General features: G+C 49.3%; 1 protein-coding gene across 1 annotated transcript in view; it reads left to right on the top strand.

Annotated features, from left to right (window-relative positions):
• Positions 1 to 21318, top strand: part of pkd1b (polycystic kidney disease 1b) — a 58934-nt gene that overhangs the window by 9898 nt on the left and 27718 nt on the right. Inside the window, exons 5-18 of the mRNA XM_042342566.1 lie at positions 98 to 772; positions 4744 to 4924; positions 6917 to 7128; positions 8189 to 8307; positions 9163 to 9310; positions 10065 to 10339; positions 10902 to 11675; positions 12713 to 12844; positions 12967 to 13142; positions 13531 to 13655; positions 15058 to 18719; positions 19434 to 19544; positions 20370 to 20507; positions 20803 to 21085. Of these exons, the coding sequence (XP_042198500.1) occupies positions 98 to 772; positions 4744 to 4924; positions 6917 to 7128; positions 8189 to 8307; positions 9163 to 9310; positions 10065 to 10339; positions 10902 to 11675; positions 12713 to 12844; positions 12967 to 13142; positions 13531 to 13655; positions 15058 to 18719; positions 19434 to 19544; positions 20370 to 20507; positions 20803 to 21085 (7011 nt within the window). The remainder of the gene's footprint in view (positions 1 to 97; positions 773 to 4743; positions 4925 to 6916; positions 7129 to 8188; positions 8308 to 9162; positions 9311 to 10064; positions 10340 to 10901; positions 11676 to 12712; positions 12845 to 12966; positions 13143 to 13530; positions 13656 to 15057; positions 18720 to 19433; positions 19545 to 20369; positions 20508 to 20802; positions 21086 to 21318) is intronic.

Below are 21318 nucleotides of genomic sequence, written 5' to 3'. Positions count from 1 at the left end.
AAACAGTCGTGGATTGAGTGACCAAATTTTTTTGGAGGGATGATAGTTGGGAGTAGTCGGTACCTCAGAGAGACTAACCCTCTGCTATGTTTTGCAGCTGATCACTTTGTCTCTTGTGTGGGCGATCGTGCATCTGCGTGGGATCCAGCGATGATCTACTCGTCCATCGATCCCTCCGCCCACAACCGGCGCTCCTGCCACGCCGCCTGCCGCAGAGGGGGTCACACTCGCTACAGTCTGGACGTGCGGGGCTACTGCCTGTGTGGCTCCCCCCGGGGACGGACATCCCCCTCACCAGAAACGGCACGATGCTCATCCGTGTGCTCCAACCCGGTGCCAGCGAGGGCGTGCGGACGGAGCGTGGTGCGCTCGGTGTACGAAGTGCGGCTCGGCCTCATGGCGACCGGACGTTGCGTCTACAGCCTTTACGAGCCGGTGGTCCTGACGCTGGCCGGCTCGGGCCTCATCAGCCAGTACATGTGGGACTTTGGGGACGGCTCCGTGGCTTGGAACACCAGCTCGAGGTCCGCCCAGTACAAGTACGGGTTACCGGGCCGGTACTGGGTCCGAGTCCAGGCCTTCACCTCGTTCGAGGTGCTTTCGCTCAGCCAGGAGCTTGTGGTCATCATGGTGATCGACGGCCGCGTGGGGCTGCAGTGCCCGGGGCTGGTGGAGGCAGGAGGCAGTGTGGATATCTGGCTCCAGACCTGGCAAGGAACCCAGATGTCTGCAGAGTGGAGAGTGACCTCCAGCAATGGCCATGAAGAGACCGGTGAGGATCTTGTACTTTTTCCTCCGATATTCCCTCTGACGTTCGACCCTCATTACTATAATCCTTGCATATGACACAGCGCCTTATCATGTCTTCAAGACGTCTCAAAGCGCTTCACAGAATAGACTGTAAAATGAATGGACTGTGTATCTTGTTGGCGAAACGTGGCAGCCAATTGCACACAACCATGTCGCACAAACAGTCGTGGATTGGGTGACCTGATTTTTTTTAAAAGGAATTATTACCCTCAGGAAAGCGATCCACCAATCTGGTTCCTACTTACTGCTCAGTAAACAGAGGCGGGTGGAATAAAGAAACTTGCCCGACGTTTCACTCTGCCCAGGAATCAAACCCAGGTCCTCTTGTTTGCTTGGCAAGTGCTCTAACCGCTGAGCTACAGGACTCCACTGTACTTATTACTTTCTTCATCTTCCTAATGTAAGAATCTCATTACTGCCTTCAGCACGTAAATCACTCAACTGTGGTTGTGTTGGGGCCAGAGCCATCCAGTTTGCCCTTCTGAGAGCAGCAACGTTGAATCATTGAATTTTACAGCACACCAGGAGTCCATATGGTTCTCTGTAAGAGTCACTCCACTTGACAGTATATTTTGTGAAGCTCTTTGAGATGTCTCGACGACGTGATAAGGCACTATATCAAATGTAAGGATTATTATTATTATTTATTTAAACCAGAGAGCACAGCTGATACTGGGTTTATAAATCATTTTGTAAATCAGTAAAAAAAAATCTGTGTTAGAGATTCAATGCTCTTGTTATGTAGACACCCCCCAACGGAGTACATATTCTGCCTCGCGCTCTCTCCCTTTCACCCTCGTGCAGTTTCCCCCCTCACTCTCTGTGGGTGTAGGTTTTGCTTTTAACACAGAGAGCATGAGTAACCCTTTTTTTTCCAATGGAGTTGCAGTCGTACTTGTTTTGGAAGTAATCTCATTAATGCCTTCAGCCCATTAATCACTCAACTCTGTTGTGTGGAGACCAGAGACATCCAGTTTACAATTGCTAAAACGTAATGCAAAGATGTCGACTAAATTGATCTCACAAACCTGCACCTGATCCTATTACTTAAAATCTGTAACAGCTGCCCCCCAGAAATCATCCAGTGCCCTAGCAGTCTGAAATCCTCTTGCTTTGCCTATTTCTCAAGCTACCTGTTAATATATCAGGCATACTCTGCTTGTGGCTGGCTGTGTGTAAACCTGAGATTCTATCCAACACCTAACTCCTCAAATCCCTTTGGAAGACCTCTGCCCTGCTCGTTCTTTGTCGCTGCAAGGGTGCTATTTTGTTTTAAACTTTAAGAAAGAAACTGGATTTTGAAGCTGTTTAGGTTAAAGCAGCTTTTACCCAGGGCAACACTGTGGCGCTGAGCTCAGGAATGAATAGACTGGCAGCGGTTGGAGACTCTTATTAACTAGAATGCAATTTCAATAGGGATTTTATCAGCCTCGTAACTGACGTGGAAGGGGCACTTATAAACCCCACTGCCTGATTAAAAAAAAAAGTTCTGTGTTCAACAGCAACAGCCACTTCAGAATAACTCGCTCGCTCTGCAAGAATCCTGGCCGGGCGAGGATTGGTGGGGGGGAGGCGGGAGGGAGGGAGGGAGGAAGGAGAGGGGTTCAGCAATGACGTTCTCCTCAGGAACCGAAGAGAGAGTGTCGTCTGCTGGAGATTCAGAGCAGAGTTTTAGTTTATTCTGTCCCTGGCAAAATGAAGGAAAAGAGACTAGTTAGCAAGGCGGAAGAGAAGTTGAGTCGATCAGGATGGTGAGCGCTGCTCTCCTGACTACCACAGCGCAATGGATCCTCACTGGAGAGATGGAGCTGAGCGTCTGAGGTTGGCAACATGTGGCAGGTCGTGACCGTCAAGGCTGAGGAAAGACAGCAGAGGAGGCAGGACAAGAGACCAGTGAATGCTGGACAAATGTCTCTCCAAGCTTGACCTCTGTGAGGTGCCGCTGGATAGTGCTCCTGCTCTTTGAAGTTTTGTTTTTGGCTGCGATTTGGTTTCCTAACTTGCTCCTGACTGAATGAAACGCTGAAGTGGATGTGCAGAGATGTTGCCCTGGCTGCAACTCTGTCTGCTGTTGAGCATCCGGCCCACACAGACCTCGGGTGAGTGACCTTTCAAACCATTCATCTTGGAGGAGGAAGGCACAGCACTTCAGGGAGAAGCGGGGAGATATCTGCAGCCACCACCTCTCCTCTCCTCCTGCTCCCTGCATTTAAACTCGGAGCACTTTGTTTCACAATTAGAAAAGGGAAGGGCGAAAAGTCAAAGGTACTCGAGTGAGGTGGGGGAGCAAATTTTACTGTGATTAAAAAAAAAAGAAAGGGAGTTAGCTCGGAGAAAGATTCTGAGCTGCCAGGGCAAATAAACAGTAGGAAATTTTCAACTGTGAGATAGGTAAGTTGCATAAGCACACCACATTCTCACAAGTGGTCAAAAGCACTCTTGGACCAGTAGGGAAATTAAAACAAGACGTTTTTGTAAATAAATATAATCATATTCTAATCCTGGCATTTGATATAGCGCCTTATCATGTCTTCGAGACGTCTCAAAGCGCTTCACAGAATATAATGTAAAGTGAATCGACTGTATATTTTGTGGGCGGAACACAACAGCCAATTGCACACAGCAATTGTCCCACAAACAGTCGTGGATTGGGTGACCAAATTTTTTTTAAGGGATTATTACCCCCGGAAAAGCATCCGCCAATCAACTAACAACCAGGTTCCTACTATACTGTTAGGTAAACAGAGACATGTGTAAGGAAACTTGACTAACGTTTCGCCCTCCAGGGAATCAAACCCAGATGCTCTCGCTTGCAAGGCGAGGGCTCTAACCACTAAGCGACTGGACTCCAACTTAACACATTGGACGTAAATATAAAAAAAGCATGAAGTGGATTATTGAAAATAGAGATAACAGAAACATTGACCTGTGTGTGTGTGGGTGTATGTGTGAGCATATTTCTCTAACTCTATGTATTTCTCTATCTCTTTGAATGATGATTACCATATTACCAATTTCCAGCATTCCTGTAAAAAAAAATCTATGGTGTAGTAACTACATCCTTATTGGAATAAGCTCTTTGTTCCGTGCCTCGCTACTCGGTCTGGGTTAGCAGCTGTGCCCTTTGTTGGCCGAGTTTATTGGAATGGAAGATGGACAGTACCGGTCGCCTCGGAAACAGGGAGATTTCCCGCACGCCTGGAAAAAGACGCCTTCTCTCCCCGAGGAAGTCTTTGCAGCCAGTGCCGGGGCTGTTGCCGGGAGACTGCGATGCAAGTGTGGGAGAGGCATTCGCTTCACAGGCACGCACACCACTGCTGGCATTTACACAGGGTCCAACTGCACCTTGGATCCTTTGAGCAGGAGTGTGGAGGGAGTCAGAGGAATGTTTGCTGGCAGAGTTGCCCAGCCCCACACCCTTTGGAACTCCATCCCACATTCCCTTCGCCTCGCTCCCTCCCTTGCCTCCTTCAAGGCATGTCTCAAGACCCTGCTCATTGACCCACTTTCAGCCACTATCCTCCCAGCCCTCCACCTCCCTGATTCCACCCCCCCCACACCCTGCTCGGGTGCAAATCCCTGACTGTCCCGTGCGATGGGACGTCCTCCCGCCGTGAAAGGGGCTGCACAAGTGTAATATTGTATTGTATTTTGTATGTTGTTATTGTTGTTAAATGGGCACACAGTGGGAATGGGACTATGCACTGCCTGCTGAGCACCACACATCCTCTCACCACTCAAGTCACGCCATAAGGGGGAGACACAGGGAGAGAGAGAGAGAGGGGTTACGGCAGGCCATGCCTCCATTTACCCTTTTTTAGTCCATCAGGTTCTCAGGGAAAGACTTTGTGAGAAGGGCCAGAGATGGGAAGTGTAAAATGGCGTTGGAAAACAACTCCCATCTCTTAACGAATGCCCCGTCCTTTCTTGCAGATGACAGCACCTGTCCCCAAGGTGGTCACACCTACGTGAGAAACGGCCACTGCTACTGGCTGAGTCAGGTGAAGGAATCATGGCGCAGGGCTCAACAGCTCTGTCAGCAGACGCCCGGCACAGACCTGGTCAGCGTCAACCACCAAGATGTTCAGAATTTCATCCAGCGCTACTTTTCCACGTGAGTGACTATCCTGAGATCCAAATATTACAAAAAAAAGGAGATTCTCGCCCCTCTGAGCTCTTGTTGTGTGTATGTGGGTGTGTTTGTGTGGGTGTGTGCGTGGGTGGGTGTGTGTCAGGGTGGTCTCGAATTGACAGTGCGACAAGGGCTGGCTTTGTCTCCTGCGTTGGGAATAGCGGCATCAGCAGGGCTCTGGAACTCTCTCCCCCAGTGCCTTCGCCTTGCCTCCTCCCTTTCCTCCTTCAAGGCCGGTCTCAAGACCTTTCTCTTTGACCGTGCCTTCAGCTCCACTCTCGACTCTCTACCCCCTCCTCGCTCCCTCCCTTCCCTCCCCTCACCCTGACCATTTCCCCCCTCCTCGCTCCCTCCCTTCCCTCCCCTCACCCTGACCATTTCCCCCTCCTCGCTCCCTCCTTTCCCTCCCCTCACCCTGACCATTTCCCCCCTCCTCGCTCCCTCCTTTCCCTCCCCTCACCCTGACCATTTCCCCCCTGCTCGGGTCCTGACCCAACTGTCCGGCGCCTTGGGACGTCCTCCCGACGTGAAAGGCGCTCAATAAATGGAATCTTGTTGTTGTTGTTGTTGGTGCTTCTGGTCTCTATCCAGTGACCCTTGTATGTGCCAGTGGGCGAGCGTGGGTTGGAAGTTGGTACTTCTGAGGGACAATAAAGTTTCCTAATTTAAGAATCTCTTGAGAGATTTCATTGATACGCCAAGAGAGACCCGAGGGATAGTGGGCATGGAGGTTTATTGTAAGATTCTATTGTTTGTGTGGTTCTATGGGTGTTCGTTCTTCATGATCGCTTTCCAACGTAGGATCTTTGCACAACATTTCCCTGGCCGGTTGCCCATTGCCTGGGTATTTCTGTGTGTTTTGTTTATAATTAAAATCCTGGTTTGGAATGTAGCAACGAATAAAAGGTCACGGGAAAAATAGCGAGATTGTTGGGTCACCAACCCCTGCGCCGCCTGATTAAACACAACATTGAGGATTAAACCACATGCTGCCTGTCACAGGCTAACCCATTAAATGTCACTTAAATACCATTTGGGAAAGATTTCCAAAGCTCCTGGTAACACTGGTTCCTGTGGTAACAATGGATGCTACATGCTGAGGTCAACAGCCTGCGTGAACTGGCAGAAGAATGTGATGGGTTGTCTACTCACGCAGCGATAATAATACGTCTTGCACTTGATAAAGGGCTTTGTTACATCAAAACATCTCAAAGCACTTCACAGAGCTTTTCTATAAATTATAGTGATTGTATTTGCAGGTGAATGCAACTGCTGATTTGAGCACAGTAACAGCCACAAAGTGAATGGCCACATTTCTTTTTCTCTGAGGGGGGATTGTTGGCCAGGACACTGAGAGAAACTCTATTTTCCTTTCAAGTAATGGCGTGGGACTTTAAATGTCCACCTGAACAGGCAGTCTGGACCTCAATTCAGTGTCTCCGAAAGCTGGTATCTCCGACGGTATCTCCCAAGCTTTGGGTGTCTAGCTGGGTTATCAGCTCAAAGTCTCAATGTTGGGCTTGAGGCGAGAGTGCTACCTACTGAGCCAGGCTGATGACAACAACAACAACTTGCGTTTACACAGCGTCCCTCACGCAGGGCAGCGTCCCAGAGCGCTTGACAGTGGTGGAGCACAACGCCAAGCCAGGGAGAGGGGCAGGTGACCGTAGGCACGGTCGAATAGGAAGGTCTTCAGGTGCGACCTAAAGATGGGGAAGGAAGGGGCAAGGCGGAGGGATAGAGGAAGAGTGTTCCAGAGTTTCGGGCTGTAGTGGCCGAAACCGCGGACACCGATGATGGAACGGTGACACCTGTGATCTGTGGGTGAGGTGCGTGTCTTATGGCAAAGACCATTAAAAATGTTGATCCTCTGGACACTAATCCTAAAGTATCAGAGACCAGAAATTCTTGCTTTACTGTGAAATTTCAACTTTAAGTTGAGTCTTAATTAGGGAGCCATTTCCTCCGCTCCAGGGTGAATGAGGCCTGGATTGGTCTCAGCTGGACAGAGGCTGAAGGGACGTATCACTGGGTGGATGGCAGCAGAACCGACTCTTTCCAAAACTGGGCATCGTCCAAGGAGCTGACCGGTGACTGTGTTTTGGTGATGCTGAACAAAGGCGGTGTCTGGAAGCAGATGCCATGCAATGGCAGGAGGCATTTCATATGTGAAAAGCAGGCCGGCTGTGAGTATGTGGCTGATGGGCAGGTTTCGCTGAGATGTGCCGGGACTGATTCTATTTCCATATGCCCGTGTGTCAATCCATCTGTCAATGGTAAAACTTACTTTGAATGAGTTGTTGAGTTCCAGCTGAATCTGTCACTCGCATGCACTCTTGAACTCTCTTGCATGTGCTTTTTGCATCCATTCTCTTGCTCACTTGTGCTCACAACAATGCCTCCGGATGTACCAAGTAGAACAAGAGGACATAGGTTTACAGTTGCAAAGGGCAATTTCAAGACAGAAACCAGGAAGTATTTCTTTACCCAGAGGGCAGTTAACAACTGAAATGTGTTGCCGGGTAGGATGGCTGGAGCCGGGAAGCTGGATTTGTGTTTTAAAAACCTACTTGATGTTGTGATGGGAAGCCAGGAGGTTGGATACTCTGGAAGGGTGAGATCAAACGGGCCGAAGGGATTTCTTCATTCCAAATGATCTTGCGATCCCTTTCATTTGCTCACTCTGTGGCACTTGTGCACGTGTTTTTTTTCTATTTTGAGTGTAGCCTAATGCGAGATTCCAGCAGAAATGCCTTTGATAGGATTTATAAGAAACCTGAAGGCTATAGAGCACAGTAGAGTGGGGAATGTGCACATTTCCCCTATGTTGTAGGAAGTGCTGTAATGAGCCTGGACTCTTTCGTATGGTTTTACGGTGGGGTGGGGTGGGGGGGTGGAATGCCAATCCACTGGGATGTCAGAGCTAGTTACATGACACAACAACTTGCATTCATATAGCGCCCCTTATGCAGGGTAGAGTCCCAGATCACTTGAATTACATACAGCACAGAAACAGGCTTGTTGGTGCTGGTGACTGAGCCCCCTCCTAATTCCCTCTCCTGTACCCCTCGATTCCTTTCTCCCTTATTTATGCGATAGTTTCCTTTTAGACACGTTGATGATTCTGCTTCAACCTCAAACTCTGGCAGCGAGTTTCACATTCTTCTTCTGTTTTGACAAACAATGTTTTTTTCTGAACGTCAGATAAAGACAGCAAACACTAACTTGTACTTTTGGAATACTCAGACCCTATACAGAATGTCAATTACTTCCTCACCGGATTGCCTGTCTTCAGCGGAAACTACCCCGTGAGGAACACAACGGTCCTCAGCGCTCCATCCTCACCAGGAACAGCTACCATTGAGGTAAAGCTCAGCAAATAAACACAGTGGCCGCTAATCTGCGGTATTTCTTAATCCTTGATCCCTGAATAAGGAACTCAAGGGTTGCAAATGAGGTTTGGTTCCCAGGAACTGGAAGTGCAGACATCGCAATAACCCAGGGGAACTCTGCTCCGACATGATCTGCTTTGGGAGCAGAGATCCCGCAGGTCAATGGGAATTCATACGGCAAATTAGTCCCTTGTGTGTCTAAATCACCAGCAGTAAAAAAAACTTTAGCTGCAGTTAGTGTCATGATACAGAGAGCCACTGAGCTGCTTCCTCTACGCTGGATGTTACAGAGTGAGCTGATGAACAGTGCCCCCACAATCTGTTTCACTGTAAGTTGGTGCTCGACAGGTGCAGTCTCAATCGTCATAGGGTTACTGCCCTGATGCTTGAAAGGCTTGCTCTACTCTCAGAGGTGTCATCTTTCAGATAAGACAATAAAACCAAAGCTCCAGCAGACTGCTTGGGAGGCATTAAAAATCCCATTATATTGTTCCAAAAGAGGAGGAAGTTTCTCCCAGTATCCTGGCCATTATCCCTCTAGATTCATTGGCCATTCACCTCATGGCTGTTTTCTGGTGCAAATGGCTGCTGTGTTTGCCTGCACAAAAGAGACACTGCAGCAATTTTTGAAATGTTTGGATGCGATAAGATATCATAAACTATCACACAATTTACTCGCTTCTCCGGCAGATTAGCAGTGCGTAAACCTCTCACCGTCCACCACCATCAGTTTCTCTATTTAGGTATAGTTTGTGCTTGTGTGCCATATTAAATGATGTGTTTCTCTCTCTCTCTGTCTCTCACTCTCTGTCTCTCTCTCTCTCTCAGCTCATGCTATTTCCTGGTCTGTGGTTCAGTCACTCGGGTTTGCTGACCTCGATTGAGTTTGTAGTCCAGGCTTTGAAGAGGAGCACTCAGGTGCGTTTCCAGATATTCAGGCCCTACTGCACTCCAAGCCTGTACCTCATCCCTCCAGGTAAGAGTGTTATCCCATTGAATGAGACGCTCCCACTTGAAGCGCTCCGGGACGCTACCCTGGTTGAAGGGCGCTATATGAATGCGCGTTGTTGTTGTTGAGACAATCATGGCAGCATGACCCGGCAACAACTTGCATTTATACAGAGCGCTCTTCACATAGAGTAACATCTCCGAGTGCTTTACGGTGATGGGGACGGATGGTGAGCTGGGGAAAGGGCAGAGGAGGGAACAGGGAGTTGAAGACAGATAGAGAGGCAGCGAGATGGTGCGTCTAGAGAGGGAGTTCCAGAGGGTAGGGGCATAGAATCAAACTCACCACCGACAACAACGTGCATTTATGTAGCGCCCTTCACTTGGTGTAGGGTCCCGAAGCGCTTCACAGTGGCGGAGTCTGACAACGAGACAAGGGGGAGAGCGATTTGTTTTACATATGCAGAGTGACAGTGGCTAGGAAGAATTTCCACTGTTCAAAACAAATTGTGCTTCAGGTAACCAGCCTTACAGTGCGCTCCCTGGTGACGATTTGCAGGGAGCTTTGAGATGTCCAGTTGATGTGTAAAGCTCTATATCGAATGCAAGGATTATTCATTTTATTACTATTATTATGATGATGATGTGATGACAGAGCAACTTAACTGTTACTGATAATGTTCTTAGCCACATCAGCGGCAGCAGCAGCAGCAATAGGGCTTATTCTCTTCTCTCTTCTGTCACTGACGCTGAGCTGATGTGCTTGTACTTGTGCTCCCCAGGCTGTGAGTCCCTGCGGACACCCTTTGCCAGCTGTGACACGCAGCCCCTGTGTAACACCACTGGGGGCTGTATGAGCGGACAGCAGTGGTGCCACCTGAGAGAAGGATGTCTTCCTGTCTCCAGTCCCTGCAGCTCGTACGCCTTTGAGGGGATCACGTCTAACATCCTGCCCATAGCTAACCCGCCCAGGTACAAGGGGACCCAACCGTACTACTCCCAGGTGGCTGATATACCCCTGACGCTCAGCTCGGAACTCAGCAGCACACACGTAAACGTGAGTTACACTGACCCGCGCAGTCTCTGCACTCCACTTCCCCCGACCTGGAGACAAATGTCTGTCAACTTACTTTGTTCAGAACGATCCTTGCTCAAAAGGAAAACCTTTTACCAATTCTTCTCCGTTTTTTGCTCCTTTCGCTGCGCCTGTCAAAGTGATGCAGCCTTTGTCACGTGATAGCGAGTTGGTGGGTGGTGGGGTGGGTTGTGGGGGGCTGCGGGCTTAGCAGGAAGAGTCTCTCACTTTCTGGTCGGCTCAATGGATTACACAGTCCTGATGGAGATAGAACTCTAACAGCCAATGGTGGGGAGGGGTGGGGTGGTGGGGGGAAGGGGAGAATGGGGGATGACTGTGATGACAGCAGCCGATTGTAAAGTTGCCTTGTATGGACTCTGCTCTTCTCCATTGGCAGCTGAGGAGCTGAGACCGGGAGCTTGTGGCTGCCACGTCTGCCTCTGTATGAAGTCTCCTGAATGTTTTGTCCAGTTGTCTAACCCAATCGATGCTGTGTTTCCGATCGGTTTGTGCAGCGGAGTAACCGGTGGGGTTGTTCCTTCAGGTGCTGCTGGCAGAGAAAGATGTCACCGTCTACCCAGACGACGTAATTGGGATCCAGCACGATGCCGGGCCGGGCTGTCTGCTTGGCTGCCAGTCGAGCTCCAAGTCCCCGTGGCGACAGAGCTACATCAGCCTGGAGCAGCAGAGCTGGGTGGAGATGTCGCTCACCGGCTTCCAGCCGGCGTGGCTCAGCGCCAAGTGGGTGGACAGCGTGGTTTGCGACGTGAGGGTCCTGTACACGGAGGAGTTGCGGAGTTTTGCCGTCACTCCTCTCCTCAGCACTGGGCAGACGCAGGCAGGGACGTACACGTACTCGGTCACCGTGGCAAACAAGGTCAGCTCCGTGACCCAGTCCTGCCGGGTGGAGGTTCGGTCGAAGATCACCGGTTTGCAGATCATCTTCCCGCGGCCACTTCACGGCAGGCTTCAGGTCCCGACCAACAGCTCGACTGTCGTGGTGATCAAAATCCTCTCCGGCAGCAACGCCACGGCGTCCTGGGGAGTTCCCATCCGGCGGTCGGGGGTCCGATTCGAGAGTGGGTGCCCCCCCGACGTTCCGCGGTTCGCGCCTGCGTGCCGCAGGGAGACGGGAGACACCTGGTTCGCCCACGCCCACCTGACCCCCACCGACCGCCGTCTCCGGACCCTGAGCGTGGCCGTCAGCAACGACATCAGCTCCCAGAACCTGTCGGTGCTGGTCCAGGCTCACGATGCCATCGGGGGTCTCCGCATCGTGCCCCCCGGCCCCAGGCGCATGCTTGTGGACGCTTCACAGGTGCGCGCCTCGGCTAGCGCTCTGGGACCCTACCCTGCATGAGGGGCCCAATATAAATGCAGGTTGTTGTTGTTGAAGCACGACGCTATTCTGCTTTGAGCAATAAGTTGGTCAGAATGGCTAATTTTCTTAACCCACTCTCCCCCAAGTAACTCGGTGGTCAAATGCCCCACGTGCTGTTATGCCTAGTAACATGGTCCCAGGGTCCCAGGGCCTCGCATTTATCACATCTAGGGTCAACTACACAACTCCCTGCTTGTCGGTCTCCCCCAACTCTCTCCACAAGCTGCAGATCATCCAGAACTCTGCAGCTCGTCTCTTCTCCCGCACCAGGCTCCGTGACCCTATCACCAGCACCCTTGCCTGGCTCCCAGCCCCCAGAGGATAGAGTTCAAAATCCTCGTCCTCACCTTCAAAGCTCCCCCACCCACCCCCCCCCACTCACCGCACCCACGCTTTTGCTCCTGCCTACCTCTCCAACCTGCTAACCTCAAATCAACCTGCTCCACATCCCTTGCCCACCATCGGCTGTCGGACCTCAGCATCTCTGTCCCCACCTTCTGGAACTTCATCCCACATTCCCTTTGCCTCGGTCCCTCCCTTGCCTCCTTCAAGCCAGGTCTGAACCCTCCTCTTCGACCACTCCTTCGATTCACCCTCCTACCCTCCCTGATCCCAACCCCCTGCTCAGGTCCAAACTGTCCACAGCTCCATGGGAAGCCCTCCCGATGTGAAAAGTGCTATACAAATATATTTTGTTGTTGTTTTCTCCATAATTCTTAATTCCCCCTTACTTCTCAAGTACCTATCTGCCTTTAGACCCTCCCAATTTCCATGCGTAGATGGGACGCATGTAACTTTTGTTTGGTTTGGATCCTCTTTAAGATGGGGATGATTTTCCGCGTGTGTCAGACACTTGGCTGACAAAACAAAACGTAGAATTTGAATAAAATTGTCAGAGTTGATGGGGAGACGGCCTGGAAGCTCTCTGGGTTCTGTGACTGGACCTTTCTGTAACGAACGTTCGTCACTTGCAGCTATTTTCACCGGCAGTGACACGGGGCACCTCCGTCACATACACCTGGGTAATTGATGACCTGACGGTCTTCGCGTACACTGGGCAAACATACAGTGTGATCTTCAAGAGAGCTGCAACCTACAGGCTGAAGGTGAGAGCAGCAAATAGCCTGAGCCACAGGCACCGAGTTCCTGAAATGAGTGAGACACTGCCACGGAAAGAGGTGGCTCAGATGAGGCCTGAAATGAATTGGTTTGTTCTGGTTTGTTGCAGCTAACAGCGGTGAATCCCGTGAGCAACCAGACAGTGGAGACTGACCTGATAGCGGATACCATGTACCCCATGGTAGATGCCGAGTTTGTTGGCGTGTCTAATGTGATCCCCGTCAATATGTCTCGGACATTCACTTTCAGCATCAGAGTGGACATCTTGGCGGAGGTTACTTTCCGGTGAGAGAGTTGTAGTCACTGTCCACAAAGTCCTCAAAGTCCTCTTACTCCCACCTCCCCCATGAAAATGATGGCGCTCACACCCACCAATCCTCTAGACGTCTAAATACAGTGAAACACTTGTACTAAATGCAATTAAGTACTTCTAAATACAATTATCATCATGCTTCCCCATGTTTCAGTTGTTGGTCAGTGCAATGTAGAGAGGAAAACATGGGGGTAACAGGACTTCGTGGACACACTGTACGTTGGACTGTGCATTGTGCATGGAGGATGGTAGTGGGGATGTTCTTGGGGGATTAGGATTATTATTATCATATTATTTGGATCAAATGAGCCAAAGGGCCTTCGTTATCCAACTTTTGTGGTCTTGTCTGTTCTTTAATAGGTGGAACTTTGGTGATGGCACTGTTCCTGTGGCTCATTCGAGGAGACCTCCATACGACCCACAGTTACCAGGGACTGAGCGAGTGCACCTGCTGGATAATGTGACCTGGATGTACACCAAGTCTGGTAAACATCATCTCTAGAGGCTTTTGACAAGTTTGTACTTTCTAAAAAAAACTTCAGAACACCATTTAATAATAATAATAATAATCCTTGCATTTGATATAGCGCTTCTCACGTCGGGAGGACGTCCCAAAGCGCTTCACAGAATATACTGTAAAGTGAATTGACTGTATATTTGTGGGCGAACGCGGCAGCCAATTGCACACAGCAATGTCCCACAAACAGTCGTAGATTGAAAATGACCAATTTTTATTATTGTTTTGGTTTTGGAGGGATTATTATTAGGCTCTGTGTGGAGTAAGGAAACTTGCCCGAGGTTTCGCCCTCTGCCTGGGATTGAACTCAGGTCTCTCACTTGCAAAGCGAGTGCTTTAACCACAGAGCTACAGGACTCCTAATTTACCCAGCAGTAAGTAAGAACCCGGTTGTTAGTCGATTGGCAGATCGCTTTCTGAGGAGTAATAATCCCTTCAAAAAAAAAAATAATAATAATTTGGTCGCTCACTCCACGACTGTTTGTGCGACACTGCTGTGTGCAATTGACCACCGCGTTTGGCACACAAAATGCACAGTCACTACACTTTACAGTATATTCTGCGAAGCTCTTTGAGATGTCTCGAAGCCGTGATAAGGCGCTGTATCAAATGCAAGGCTGATTATTATACAACATGCTTTCAAGAACAAATTAGATAGGTTTCTGTTAGACTATAATATCTTGGAATACAGTTTATAGTTTGGCTTCATGAGATGTACAAACGACTGGCAGAATGGTGGAAGGCAAACTGGATGGACCTTGGTCTTCTTTCATCAAGCAATTCTTGTGTTCTTATGTTCAATGTAATATCTGATGATAGTTGTAGCCATTGAAAATATTCAGCCTTCACCTTGCTGAATACCCGGGCACTCTGTAACCTGTATTCTGGCCAATTACACGGTGATACAATGGCACGGGGCTTCATTTGCTACGAGTGGGGAAAGGAAAAATGGTTCAATTTAAGCGGGGGCGAAGAGAGAAAACCAAGGATTTTCAATTGCTCACTGGGCGACGACTCGAGAGGCGAAAATGTTCCACTGATGTAGTGTAGTGCTTCTTTCTCGCTCTTCCTTTTTCTCTACTTCTTCCAGTTTGCCACATTTTCTTTACCTTTCTGTATTTCCCATCCTTTTCCGTTTGCTCAGCCTGAATTTCCTCTCTCACTGCGTCATACTGAAAAGTCAACGCTAGCCAATGCACTGTAGAAAAAAAATACATGTGGAGTTATCTTTCCTTGGGCCAGTGTTGTGTGTGTGTGTGTGTTTGTGCGCTTGTGTGTGTGTGCGTGTGTGTGCGTGTGTGTGTGTGCATGTCAGCCCCATGGTACATTGACTGGAACTGGAAACTTAAAAATATTTTCGTCTGCGTTAGGTGACTACAATTTGGAAGTGGAAACTCGTAATCGTTGGGCATTCACTAAGAAGTGTCTGTCTGTCTACGCGCGGAGCCCATTGTCGGATCTGAAGTGTGTCCAGACCCCAGAGTTCCCTTACATCGATGGCAACGTTGATTTTGAAGCCTTCCCTCACCCCTCGCCCTTTGGGATCACGTACACCTGGGACTTCAATGACCAGTCACCCCACCCTGTCACAGTGGGGAGGAATTCCACGGTGCAGCACAGGTTTCAGAGAAGCGGAGTGTACAATGTCACACTCTGGGCTAACAATACAATCAGCGCCATCAGTACGCACGTGCTGGTGTCTGTTGTGGAGCGCATCTCAGGTCTTGCGGTCTCAACCAACGGGCCGAATGAGCTGGGGGTTGCAACGCTGGTCAAAGGGAAAGTGTCACAGGGTACAAACATCGTTTGGAGCTTTGATATGGGGGATGGCTACATATTCCGAAATCTACCGAAGAGCAATGTTTCTTACATCTATGCCGCAGAGGGGAATTATAAGGTGACGGTGTCCAGCAGCAACATGGTAAACTCGGTCAATCGCTCAGTTGACGTGAACGTTTACGCTCTGAGAATAATGGAGGTGATGCCTTCAGGCTGCCTGGTGTCAGGGCAGAACAGCTTCTTCAAGGCTCGGATCTCGGGGAGCCAGAATAATATTAAATTCTCCTGGAACTTTGGAGACGGGGGTCCCACCATTGGCATCCAGGGTAATTCATCCATCGTTCATGCCTACAGCTTGGCTGGAAACTACACCATCAGGATTAATGTTAGCAGCCCTTTCAACACCGCATATAGCCAGGCTGGAGTCTGCATAGAAAGACTCATTGATTCCGTCCAGCTCGTTGCAAGCAACAAATCTGTTCGGTTGAATGAACTGGTGCAGTTTATTGCAGAAGTGGTGCCAAGTGAAGACAACCAACATCAGTACACTTACCTCTGGGATTTTGGGATCGGGGAATCTCCCATATTGGGCAATGGAGCAGTGTCGTCCTTATATAAAGAGGTTGGTGTTTACCTCGCCACGGTCTGTGTTAGCAACAGAATTGACAGCAAAAGCGAATCTTGCTCGGTGGTTGTACAAGAAAGTGTTGGAAAGTTTTCTGTTTCCCACGATGGCTCGAACCAAACCACTCTCTCCTTGAACAAGACTTACAGATTTAAGCTTGACGTGGTGTCAGGCACCAATGTCACATTCACCTGGGATTTTGGTGACGACACTTCTGCCAGACTGGGTCAAAATCCGTCGCATGCCTATAGCAACAGTGGTGTGTTTACTGTAAGTGCGATAGGCACAAACCTCGTCAGTCGCATGGAAAGTTATTTAAACGTCATGGTCCTGACGCCCATTACGGAACTGAAGATCAACACCGACCGATTGATAGTAGAAATTGGCAAAGAGGTCACCTTCACAGCCACCCTGTCTGGGGGAGATCAGGTCTGTTTCTTCTGGGCTGTTTGTAGAGGTTGCATTCGCCAGGAGGGAACCTCGTTGTTCAAGCACAGGTTTCAGGGTCTTGGTATCTATGATGTTCTGCTGACAGCGAGAAACTACGTCAGTGAAGAAAGGGACATGATTTCCCTTCAAGCCCAAGAAAAGATGCTGGATTTGGAGATCTACAGTGAAGACCTGGTTCAGGACAGTTACTGTGCTACCAAGGAAGATTGCAAGCTTCTCGCACGCGTTGCCTCTGGCTCGAACATGACCTACGGCTGGCTGATTAGCCAGGGTCCTGCTACACGTCTTCGAGGTCGCGGGTCATCAATGGTGTTTCACCCAGAAGCAGCTGGGGATTACTTGGCAATTGTCCTGGCCGAGAATGGCCTTGGAGCAGTCAACCAAAGCAAAAGGATTTTCGTCCAAGAACGCATCAGTGGTGTAAAGGTGACTGGAACGGCAGAAAGTGTAGCTATCGGAATACCCGTAAACCTAAGTGTGTCTGTAATCTCAGGCACTGACTTGCTATACCAATGGTTCTTAGGAACAGATGAAAATATACTTACAACCAGCATCTCCTCCATCTCTTATATTTACCTATCATTGGGAACAGTAGTTGTAAACGTGACTGTCAGCAACGTGCTGGGCAGTGCCGATGGTTCCATGGCTTTACGGGTCCAAGAGGCTGTTTCTAGGGTGAGTTATACTCTGCTTCGAGCTGTGCCTCCGTTTTATGTGCCATCCAATGCTACTGCACGTTACCAGGGGCATGCGGGCAGAGGCAGCGATATTACCTGGCAGTGGAGCCTACCAGAGGACATGGGAAGTGAGGTCCTGAATGGAAGTGAGATCACATACACATTCAAGCGTGCAGCTGTATATCCCTTGACTCTCAACGCCTCCAATGAAGTCAGCTGGGAGTCGGTCAGTCATAACATCACAGTTCAAGACTGTGTCCGAGGGTTGATGATCCGGGCAGACAAGGCCGTGGCACGAGTTGGTGATCCCGTGATCTTCACCATTAGTGTCCAGAGGGGCACGAGCGTGTGGTATTCCCTGTACTTCCCCACCTTCAACGTCAGCGTGTTTCTTCAGGGCGATACCTACGAGATGGTGTTCCCTGCTGTTGGAGAAAACACTGTGACGGCAACAGCGTGGAACAACGTAAGCAGTGAGGTGAAGTTCACTCGCATTGTGGTTGTGGAGGAGATCACAGGGTTGCACTGGGTAAGCTGCTGTCCGGCTGCGGTGGAAGTCAACAAGGAGCGGACTTTCACGGCTGAAGTCCGGGCTGGGTTGGAGGTAATTTACAGATGGGACTTCCAACTCCCAGGTTCTACAGACTATCACCTCTCTGGTCAAAGCGTGTCCTACACGCCCCATAGGGAAGGTGCGTTGACCGTACATGTTAAGGCTTCCAATGCATACAGCACTCTATCATTAATGGAAGTGATTCGAGTGCAGTTCCCTGTTGCAGAAGCAGAACTGTGGAGCAACGGCACAGACCTTTACGTCAACCAGACGGTCATGTTCCGGGTTACCATTGCCGGCGGGAGTGACGTTTACTACCGGTGGAGCTTCGGAAATTCCCAGAATGTGTACGTCAACCAGAACAGCACGGCTCTTTACCATTACACAACTCCCGATGATTACGCAGTGGAGGTCACGGCTTACAACAACATTAGCTTCTTTGTGACGCGGCTCGGAGTTACTGTGCGCAAGCCTGAGTGTGTGATGCCCGAAGTTCAACTGGTGGAGCCTCCGCATACTATCTTCAGGGCTCGCGTGAACTACTTTGAGGCCAGCGTTGATCTGAAGGGTTGCACACTGTACAAGACACACTACCTGTGGGAAGCGTTCAGAGCCTCTAGTTGCGAAGAAGCGCAAGCAGTGGATCGCGTGTTCCTTGGAAACGTGGACACAAGCAAACCTCTGCTGGTGCTGCCCAAACTGTTGCTGAACACCAGCACCTACTGTCTTCAGTTCACAGTGTCCCTGCACCGAACACCACTGTTGAGGAGCGTCTCTTTCAGGATCCGTGTGTTACAAAGCAAACTCGTCCCTGTTATTGGTGGAGGATCCAGGAGAGCCTGGGCGGCCAGCCAGGACCTGTTACTTGCCGGCTCCAAATCCTACGATCCTGACACCAAGACGAGCGAGGAAGCGCTTCTGATGTATCGATGGACTTGTGAATCTGAGGTAAATGCTAAAAAAAACATAGAATTTTTCAATACAAGCGGAGGCCATTTCGTGCACAAAAATATAGTCAATTCACTTTACAGTATATTCTGTGAAGCGCTTTGAGACGTCTCGAAGACGTGATAAGGCGCTGTGTCAAAATGCAAGGATTATTATCATCATTATCCTGTATTCCAATTAGAAATATCATACATTGAAAATGTATGCTTCACTTACTTGCAAAAGAGTCCTGCAGCTCAGTGGTTAGAGCACTCGCTTTGCAAGCGAGAGACCTGAGTTCAATTCCAGGCAGAGGGCGAAACCTTGGGCAAGTTTCCTTACTCCACACAGAGCCTAATAATAATCCCTCCAAAACCAAAAACAATAATAAATTGGTCATTTTCAATCTACGACTGTTTGTGGGGCATTGCTGTGCGCAATTGGCTGCCGCGTTCGCCCACAAATATACAGTCGATTCACTTTACAGTGTGTTCTGTGAAGCGCTTTGGGACGTCCTCCCGACGTGAAAAGCGCTATATCAAATGCAAGGATTATTATTATTAAGAACATGTAACAGCTTCTTGTATGAGTGTTGGGTCGCTGTTTATTAACGGTATTGTGGTGACTGTAGCACTCCCGGACGGTAGCCCGCACAAAGGGCGCTATACAAATGCAAGTTGTTGTTGTTGTCTCCAGATCCTCTCCTCTCCTCCCTGCCTATCTCCCGCCTCTCAGACCAAGGCTACTCTCACGATTCCCAGGAAGACCCTCCTGCCCGGCAACACGTATGTGTTCACTCTGACTGTCAGTAAATGGGGCAAAGAAGCCGCCTCCGCCGTTCAAAGAGTAAGTCACATCCATAGCGCGCGACCCATTACTTATGTGACCCAGAATAATGTCCAACGTGTTAGGAGTCACCGAAGAAAAATAAGAGGTAGGAATATCCAAACTTCTAAAGTGCTTCATTTCTGTCAAGTGTAGAGATTACCAGGAGGTATATTCGCCCACAAAATATACAGTCAATTCACTCTTCAGTATATCCTGTGAAGCGCTTTGAGACGTCTATAACACGACGTGGAGTGGAGTCGTGTAGCTTAAAAGTTAGAGCACTCGCCTTTCAAGCGAGAGACTTGGGTTTGATTCCCGCAGGGCGAAACCTTGGGCAAGTTTCCTTACTCCACACACACGCCTGATAATAATCCCTCAAGAGAAAAACAGTAATGATTGGTCACTCAATCCACGACTGTTTGTGGGACACTGCTGTGCGCAATTGGCTGCCGCGTTTCGCCCACAAATATACAGTCAATTCACTTTACAGCAGATCCTGTGAAGCGCTTTGAGACGTCTAGAAGACGTAATAAGGCGCTATATTAAATGCAACGATGATTATTATCATCATTATTTTTGTAGGCAAACACTGCAGCAAGTTCCCACTAACGGCAACAAAGTGAACGACTAATTTACCTTTAGGGTTATTAGCCAGGACGGACCCCAAGCTCCCTTTTGTATTTCAGCTAGTGTCATGGTATCGTTAACGACCGCCCAAACAGGCAGATAAAGTCTCATCTGAATAACGGAACCTGCACCAATTGCAACAGCTCACTGCATCGGATGTCCTAATTCCTGAAGACAAAGCTGCAGCATTTGATCACCTCCGATGTGATTTTTCAGGTCCTGATACAAGCCGAGAGGGTCCCGTGTGTCCTGCTGGAGTGCATCTCGTGCAACGCGCTTTCCAGCTACAGAGTGAGCAGGAGCATTCACGTCACACTGGCTGGACAGTGTGAAAACTGCAGCAGCAACACCTCTGTGAGATAATTGTCCAAACAATTTGCAATGTTCTTTCTGTCCCCCCAGCCCCAGTTGGAGATGTATTACAAGCATGACTCTATACATGTCTGTGTGTGTGTGTGCGCGTGTGTGTGTTTATTAGTGTGTCTGTGTGGGTGTTTTATGTGTGTGTGTATGTGTGTGTGCGCAGGGGATTTTGTGTGCGTGTGGAAGAGAGCATTGCTGAAGACACCAACCGTGCTGAGATGACATTTGCTTGACTTGTGAGTTACCCCTCTCCATTTCTCTCGCACCCTGTTGTGTTTATTTGCAGCACAAATGGACGGTCCAGAGCTCAGATGGCTTCCCTCTGACCTTGGATAACCAAACCACCTCCACAGGAGACTCGAATCCTGACCTGGTTATCCGGCAGGGAGTGCTGCGCAATGGAGTCAACTACACTTTCACCTTGAGTGTCATGGACCCAGAGAAGCACAGCTCTGGCTTCTCCAGCATCATGCTGACCCCTAACTACCCACCCAGTGGAGGGGTCTGCACTGTGAAACCAGACACTGTCTTCTACTTGCTGGAAACTGTGATCAGCGTTAACTGCACAGGTAACCACAACAACAACTGGCATTTTATAGTGCCCTTCACACCAGACGGAGTCTCGTAGCGCTTCACAGGATATACTGTAAAGTGAATGGACTGCACAGTATATTCTGTGGGTACAAGATTGCAAAAGAGGTATGGATTAAGAAGGCATGTGCATTCAGATGCTAATAATAATAATAATAATCCCTGCATTTGATATAGCGCCTTATCACATTGTTGAGACGTATCAAAGTGC

The sequence above is a fragment of the Callorhinchus milii genome, unplaced genomic scaffold (assembly GCF_018977255.1).
Source record: "Callorhinchus milii isolate IMCB2004 unplaced genomic scaffold, IMCB_Cmil_1.0 Scaffold20, whole genome shotgun sequence".
Taxonomy (NCBI): Eukaryota; Metazoa; Chordata; class Chondrichthyes; order Chimaeriformes; family Callorhinchidae; genus Callorhinchus; species Callorhinchus milii.
Note: the sequence above shows the minus strand (reverse complement) of the source record. Positions and strands in the feature narration are given on the sequence as shown.